The following is an 8,529-nucleotide window of genomic DNA, read 5'->3' as shown; positions in this document are numbered from 1 at the left end:
AGAACCTTGTCAAATGCATTTTAAAAACATGAGGTTAAGCAGTCACCAATTTTTCTAGTTTTGCCCCAACAGCGATGTATTTAAGACCTCTTTCACATTAGTTAAATGTGACCTTTTATATGTGAATCTTTGCTGCTTCCCTTTCAGAAAAAGGAAAAAAAGAAAAAAAGAGTATGGCTTCCCAAAAGTTCTTGCAGTTCTTCCTTTCACTGGGATATGAAGACTTTCACATCAACAGAAGTTACAGTAATTAGTCTCGTCGTAAATCAGAAGTTATAACTAAAATTTTCTTAAAGTCAAACTAACATCATCTTCTATACATGAAAGCACAGCAAGTATAAGACCCTGTACCATGGGGTTTTTTTTGGTGCTGGAAACAAGTGTTAGGTTGCCTCTTCGGAAGCAGCATCTTGCCCATTCAGTTACTTAAATTTGTCCTTTTAGATCTGTGAGATCAAATGGTAGTTCATGCTAAATTTGCTAGCAGTGACAGCTCGATAGTTTTCCTGTCTTCATTGCTCTGTCATTTAACCTTGGGTGAATTTTTGAGAAAGATGAAGTGGAGGGGAGGAAGGAGAGCAAGAAGAGAAGTTTGCAGGGGATAATAAGAATTATTTTTTCTTAGTCAGTTTGTTGTAACTGTTCAAAGATGCCCATGTTTTTGGAGTGTTGTGTGAAGGTCTAGGGTGAGATGCATGAGCAGATATAGCTGAGTCCAACAGAGCTCTGCATTGTATCTCTCTGTAGGACCTCTGAAGGGTCCCTGCTGCTACCCAGGTATTGGATCTGCAGCGGTGATACCTGCATAATGCATTGCGTCCGTTTGTGCTCGGGTTTCCTTTTTCCTGGTGCTGTTCCCCTCATCCATATTTCTGGGGAACCCTTTTACTTTCCTGTATTGAGTAAATCCAAACAGCCTCTGATTTCAAAACCGCAAATAAATAATAAAAGAGTTTGGTTTTGTGTTTTTTTTACTATTGAGAAGAATAATTAGTGGCATTTTAGAGGTACAAGCAGTCCTTGCTTCTGACTCTGATTTCATTGATAGTATGATGTTTATGCGGAGAAAAGCTACTTTAGGTCATGTTTACGACTTTGTCAAGATCTTCATCTGCTGAGAGCTGGCAAAACCCCGCCAAAGTGAACTGGGCCATGGCACTGCGCTCCGGCTGATGGTGTTTAACTCTCCCTCTGCCCCACCCTCATTTGGCACGGAGAACAGATATGTGATCCAGGATTCAAAAATGAACACGGACCTCTTAAAATCTTTTCTTATTTCTAGCTTTTCCTCAGAATAAACGACTTATTTACTAAATGTACCCCAAAGAGGCAGCTGTAAAAGCCTTTTCATCAAACCATGCTTCTATTCTGCAGTTTTTTCATTAAATAACTTTTTTTTTCCCCTAAAGAAAGCCCCATAGATATTTAGATTTATGCATGGGATAAAAAGAGAACTTGCATGAAAAATGGCAAATAAAGATGATTAATATAGTAAATGAGTGCCTATAAATATTTTGAGAATGCTAAGGAAAGTAAAAAAGAGATTTTGCCGTTCTTTAATGTACTGTGATATGTGAATCCAGTTCAGTGACACTGAACTTTTGATTAAAATTAGATATTTGCAAATGGCAATAGAGAGGGTCTGAGGAAATCATGTTGCGTTTATGTTTTATTGTTTATTTTTAAAAAGTGATTCTTTGGCTTGGAGATATTTATTCTTATTATTAGACCTAGGCTTATTTCTGAATTTTGTCTCTGAGCAAAGTTTTTTTCTTCTTTTCTTCCCAGTGCAAGTAGAAAAGTAAGTTTTTGAACAAATTTCTTATTTTACGTACAGTAACAATATACTCTGGATTTATTACAACACAACTGAGGCTGAAAATTGTCCTTATATAATGTGTACATGTGCTAATTAGCACTGTATTCCTCTACTGTAGCAAAATTTATGTTTTCAAAACCACAGTTAAAATTCTTTCTAGGTAAATCTACATAAAAAGATTAATGTATTTTTCATTTAATCTCATGAATGTATTTATTTTGATTTCCTATGGACTTATCTGCATCCTTACTGAACTTAAGAAACATTTCATGTTTCACAAGTCATTTCATACATACTTAAAGGATTGTTAACAAGCTGAGGTTTCTGTTCTCCTGTTAAATGGAGGGAGGGGATATTAAATTAATAGCTAAGGAATCTGTTATTTTGTAAATGTGACTGACTCCCAGAGTGTCTGCTATAAAACCTCATTGTTCTTACAAGCTCTGAAGCATAGCTTTTAAGTTCTCTCTTGCTATAACATTCTGTATTATTTTCTCTCTTAATTCTCTTGATGTTTTTCTTCCGATTCTACAAATTTTATCAGAATCTTTTAATTAGAAACCACAATGCTATAAATAGTAGTAAATATAAAATTCCTTACATCAAAGAGCAAGCATATAAATAGGATATTCTCATCAATTTTTTTTTAAAAGGCATTCTTCTATTTTGATAGAAATTATTGTTATCTATTCCAGCAAAACTTATTAAAAAGCATCTAAGTCCTTTATGCAAGATACTTCAGAAGTAAGAAACATGTATTATGAGGAACTGCACGTTATATCACAAAGTATTTTTAATTCTCTTTTTTCTTATTTTAATGGGGAAAAATATTAGCCATCATGTTACTATGCTGCTTTCAACACCCAACTAATTATACACAATGTGAGGAAAATTTCTAAAATGCTTCCTTCCAAAATTCTTGTTAGTTTGATTGTTAAGAAAGTGCATAGCTTGTAAGTGTTTCACTGGTGGTTAAAATATTTGACCTGTTTGAAATGAAAATCTTCCAAACGTATTTAGGGTTACCTACAGTACAGCGCAATGAAGCTCACCATTGATCTGCGATGATAGACATTGGTTGTAGTTAATGTACCTGTATTCCCTGTGGAGATGCTCATTCTTCAGGGCCAGGTTCTGGAGAAAGGTGATCCCAGCAGAGGTACTGAAGGGACTGTATCAGAAATCATCATTATTTTGTTGTGTTTCTTTGTAATAATAAAGAGTCGTACTTGCTACTGATTGCCCATCTCCTCTGTTACTGCAGTGATCCCTAAAGCATAGAGCAGGTGATTTAAAATAATTGGAATCGCATCCCTCTTCGTTTGGCAGGAAGGTTTGCATACCACTTTTGTTTTTCTAGGATTCAAGCTTTTAATATTTGTTTTAGATAAAATATCTTTGTGCTTAGTGATTTGAAATAATCCTTTCCACTCCATTTACTTTTGATTCCTTTCAGATGTTCACTGAGACGCTTAAACTTTGCAATCTTTGACAAAAGCTAGCTCTCCCGTAGTTGCACTGGATGCATGGGACGCTTAGTATTTTCTGTAGGGGGGCTTGCAGGGCAGTACACTTTATGTGCCTCTAGAAATTGCATCTGAAAGTACTGCAGCTGATTTCAGAGTTGTTATCGATATTTTCCTTCTTCAGCTGCATGACATTAAAATTTCAGATCTTTTTGATTGTTTTGGACGCACAGGCACTGCACTCTTCCATTAAGTTGTTGGATTCTCCTTTCCTGGCTCTTGTTCATGTTCTTCATTGAGTGCATTTCTCCTGGTCTCCAAAACCTCCCCTTTTATGACAGTTGTCAGCTGTCGATGTGTCATATCTATGGTTGTTGAAAAAGCCTCGAATTTTCTGAGAAAGTTCCTTGGTTTGACAACTGAATGACATAATTGATTGTCTTGCTTCAGTGGTTTAGAGGAGCCTTTGCAGGTGTCTTTCTTGTTACTTCTGCTTGAATGAGATGGTATAGATGGCACAAAAGTACTTATTTCCTTTCTTTGGGTTCTTTTATTGACATATGTCTATGAATCTAAGCTTCCCTTTCAGCTGGCTATTTTACCTGTTCACTGAGCAGGCATGTAGATGTGCTTAAAAATAATTAAAAGCAAGACCTTTTAAAATTCGTGTCTTTATTTTGTGGTTTTTAACCAGATATTCAGAAGAGTTGTATCCTAAAGAATGTAGTGGCTGGCACTCTTAAGGTGCAGGTTTTTGTTACGCTGAACGAGATCTGTTAGCTGTCATTGAAAAGGAGGATCTGTCTTCCTCTTCATTCTCTCTTGCATGTCCCATCCAGCTTCTTTCCATCACCTCTACTCATGGTGTGACTATATAGTTTATTTGGATCAGCTTATTTGTCTGACAGAAGACGGATCCACTCCAAGTAACGATTAATTTTCTGATGCTGATCTGACTTTCTGGGCAGTCACACGAGCCGACAGGGGAGAGCAGGCGGGAACATGTGAGCGGGATGGGGCAGAGCTGTCTGTTTTCGGCAGCAGCCCACAGTATGCAGTGTTGCAGCGTATTGCAACTGCGTATCAGGGTTGAAGGATTCTTTGAATCTGGAAGGGTTGTGATTTCTGGAAAGGGCTGAGTTTGTCTGGCTATCCAAAATGTGCGTCTTGGTATCTCAGCAGGTTTGAGATACACTTGAGATACGGTTGATTGCACTTGAGCTTAAACTTAATGGTGAGCTTCCTGAGTTTGTACTACTTGTCTTGGGGGTGGTTACATCTGTGTAATGTTTTTCATCTTAATTTATTAATAGGCATTTTCTCCCTTAAATCCACATTAACAGCTTCTGCCAGGGAATAACTGTGGTCCAGGGTCACCTCAGAAATACATTAGCCTTGTAATTGTTTATCTTCGAGACGTGTTCAAGGGAGGAAATTTCCCAGACCAAATCAATATGATGCAGTATATCTAGCAGTTAAAAACCAAACCAAACCAAACAAAAAAACCCCTAGTCATTTTTGCTCTTATAGTGAATGAGGTGAATACGTTTTAATGACAAATGCTACATTTAGTATATGTACATTTAGAAATTTAAGTTAGGCTTTTTATATTCTTCCTTACTGACGAATTCTCTTTTGGTACCAGCATATGGTCATATAGAAGACTTGGTTATACTGTGTATACAGATCTAAATGATGGCATATGTAGCTATGTTGTTAACAAACAGAAATAATAAAGTGCTGTAGAATGTTCTTTGCATTTAATAATGTAATGATGAAAGGTGAACAGCTGGGCTGCCGTTACTCCTTTGATCAGAAAGTGGTTGTTGTGGTGCAGGTAGGTAAATGAAGGTTAGTTAAGGTTAGCAAACATGCTGCAGTGGAACAAGGGAATGACAAAACTAGCGTTGGCCCCTAGTACCTTACTCGGTTCTTGGCCTGTCACATCCTGTTTATGAGCAGCAGCCTAAAAATTCACATCTAGCAAGAGAAGATGGAATTTAAAAATCATGCAAAGCAAACTCTGCTGCCTGAGAGTAGGAAAAGAAATGCCAATGCTAACGTGATAATTTGTTGATGGTTGGTTTTGCTGTATTTGTGGTTGTGCTAGCTGCTGCAGGCCAGAAACGGCTAAATGGCCGTCCCGCGTGTGGGTGGCTGTACGTGCTGTGGGTGTCCATCGTTGCCTTACAGGTACCAGCCGTCTGTGTCACGGGTCATTTGGGACTAGCTTGAATCCCGTACTTTCAAAAAGGGATCAAAATGGGTGATGTGAGGAAATTACTGAATTACTGCCTTTTTTTTCTTTAGGCTTTTTTGGCTAGAAAGTAGGCTTTTAATATTGATGGTAATTAATCACTGAAATTATTTACCCAGATAAGGTAATCTATGTGTTATATTCAGTTAGTTGGTCAAAGATTATCCCTTTGTTCAAAAGAGATGCTCTTAAATCATCCAGAAATTACGAGAACCACTTAGTGAAGACCTGTGGCCTGTGTTACAGGGCAGGTCAGATGTAAGGGGAATAGCTGAAAGGATACCTGACTCTGTGAATTGTATCTACTGAGAGGCCTTCTAAGAAGCTGTCCAGTTAATACTGCATCCTTCTAAACTGTAATGTAAATATCTGGAATTTTGCAATATCTGGAATCATGTAATTTTGCATGCACATTCACTGCAGTGGCACAGCTAAGACATTTTTATAGAGGGCACTCAGCCTGAGCATCCTCTGGTAAGAGAAGCTGTCTTGACTTCTGTTTTTTTTAAAGGAATCGACTCTTCGTAAATATGTATTCATGGTTGTTGTCTTTAGTTATTAATACTCATGCTTATATATGTAGACATAAAAGGAAAGTTCTGCTGTAGGGCAACTGAAAAACGTAATAAACAAAAAAGTCATGGTTCCCTCGACTTTCTGTTTCTTTGTTGCTGTTCTTTTCCAGGGAAACTGGTATTCTCAACTCTTCTGGATTTAATGCCTATTGAAAGCCTGCCAGTAGTTTTAGAGAGAGTGAATTTGATGATTCACATTATCCCATCCTGTCCTGTGTTTCCCAGAGTTTTCAATAAATCATTTGTTACAGTTGTACTATCTTGTATTGTGTTTATTTAGAGAAGTGTAGTTTAGAGTTGTAAGTGGTTCTTCAGTGTTTCCTCTTAGATTCCTCTGTCTACATGCTTCAAATCTTAATGTGCAGATTTCAATGGAAAGCAAATAAGAACAAAGTTGAAAGTGCTCCAAAATGTCCGAAAGTAGCTTTTCTTATTAATTAGTTAAGTAACAAGGCTGTTCCGTTTCTTGGGAATTTTCAGGTCTAGAAACAACTGTTGCGTTTCCATTGGATAGCTGAGTATTTTCTTCCATTACTACTAGAATAAATATTCTATTTCTGGCAGATCGTGAGTTACAAAGTATTCCCATGTTTGTTCTCTGTAGGACTGAATGAAAGCAATTAATTTGGGGAAAATGTATGGCAAAGAGAGAAAGAAAGAGAAAGGAAAAAAGAAAGAAAAAGAAAAAAAGAAAGAAAAAGAAAGAAGAAGGAGAAAGAAAAAAAGAAAAAGAAAGAAAGGTGTTTCTCTAGCACCCATTTTTCTTCGGTTTTAGTGCCTGCTCAGGGAGTTGGAGTTTTGGGAGCCTTTTGGAGGACAGGACACCTCACAGGGTGGTGAGTCAGCTTTACAGAAAATGCAGCTAATGATTTTAGCCCATTGCTATCACCTCACTCTATGGGCTTAAATGAGAGTCCGTCTGAATGAACAGTTTCTTTCAGGTAATGTCGGTGAGATTTGTGAGTGTGTCCTGGTCTGACCAAACCGATAACGTCTCAGCTGTTCTCCAACAGTCTGTGTCCAGAGTCAGGTTAAGCAATGAGTTACACATTAGCTGGGGGAAGTTTTCCACTTGTGTTTGCTCAGGTTTTGCCCAGGAGGGAAGTTCAAAGAAAAGAGCTGTTTCCTACCGTGTGGATGGGTTAAGATGGGGCCTTACTAAGACAGAGCATCCCAGTCACAGGTTGTGTTGCTGGGAATTCTTGAAGCCTCATAGATTCAGAAAACAGATCTCTTATTCATTATCATAGACTGCTTTGTCCATTTCAATGCATTTTTTTTGGTTAATGACATACTGTTAATTAGTAATATTTACTTGATGTGTTCACAAACCTGTACGATATGTTTTGTTGTAGCTGAATACTAATTCCAGTCTTTTCAATATTGCAGTCTACCCACATTGCTCGAGCCAGCTTCCAGGTTGATGCTTTTGGATCATCTTTCATCCTAGATGTGACGCTAAACCAGTAAGTAGTGACTGTATCTTACTCTACATTTGTTCAAGACTTGGTGCCAGTGAAGTATCATTTTTCAACGGAGGCTTTAGCAGCTGTATTATAGCACAAATGCTGTTTCTAGGTATTGAGTTCATCTGTAGTAGTGTATTTTAAGTTCTTTTGCTATTTTCTCAAGTACCGTTGTAGGCTTTGATATTCCCATTGTTACTACTTAGTAGCTATTGCAGTGTAACTAATGTTTTAGTGTTATAATTTCATTTGCCGTCTTTCAGTTTACCATAAAGGCAAATTACTATACTCAGGCAGAGCCTCCTTGGATATTAAAAGATGGAGTTGCTGAAAGCTGGTAGCTGTTAGCATTTTAATAACCAAGTGTAAAGTACTTGAGATACAGCAATTACACTACAACTAATCCTCAAAAAAGAATGAGATGGATAGTTGGGAATGAAGTTTCTCTGGATGCATTTACAGTCATTTGGGAACAGAGAAGCATTGTAAGGCAGTAGCACACTGTGAACTTCAGTCTATGAGGAAAGATTGAACAATAGTAAACTTAAAGTGAAATCTGGTATGCGTCTTTCAGTAATGAGTTTTTGAAGTAGCTTTTTAGCACAGCTGTTTTAAAATAGGAGTTGCTTTGCTTTTCTGCTCTGAAGTGAAAAGAGAATAAATAATATAGTAAATAGAAATGCTTTGTTAAGTAATTCAGCTCCTAATAATTGAACACAATGTTGCATGGTTCAGTGTAAGAGACAAACTGCTCAATTGCTACACGTTTTTCTGCTTATAAAGTTCAGGTTGCAATGGGAGCCACTGAAATCTCAGATTTTTTTCACTTGTAAACACATTTTAAACAATGGCAATTTCTTTATGTGCACTGACATGAGTTAAAAAACACATGTGAATCCTTGCTGGTTACAGATGGCAGAGACACTGTGCTGCTGGAAGGAGAGGG

The 8,529-nt window shown here is 37.4% G+C and overlaps 1 protein-coding gene across 1 annotated transcript in view; it reads left to right on the top strand.

Annotated features, from left to right (window-relative positions):
• Window positions 1-7,061: 7,061 nt before the first annotated feature.
• Window positions 7,062-8,529, top strand: part of ADAM22 (ADAM metallopeptidase domain 22) — a 123,101-nt gene continuing 121,633 nt past the window's right edge. The window contains exons 1-2 of the mRNA XM_009330594.1: window positions 7,062-7,067; window positions 7,507-7,583. Coding sequence (XP_009328869.1) covers window positions 7,062-7,067; window positions 7,507-7,583 — 83 coding nt within the window. The remainder of the gene's footprint in view (window positions 7,068-7,506; window positions 7,584-8,529) is intronic.

The sequence above is a fragment of the Pygoscelis adeliae genome, unplaced genomic scaffold (genome assembly GCF_000699105.1).
Source record: "Pygoscelis adeliae isolate BGI_AS28 unplaced genomic scaffold, ASM69910v1 Scaffold27, whole genome shotgun sequence".
Taxonomy (NCBI): domain Eukaryota; kingdom Metazoa; phylum Chordata; class Aves; order Sphenisciformes; family Spheniscidae; genus Pygoscelis; species Pygoscelis adeliae.
Note: the sequence above shows the minus strand (reverse complement) of the source record. Positions and strands in the feature narration are given on the sequence as shown.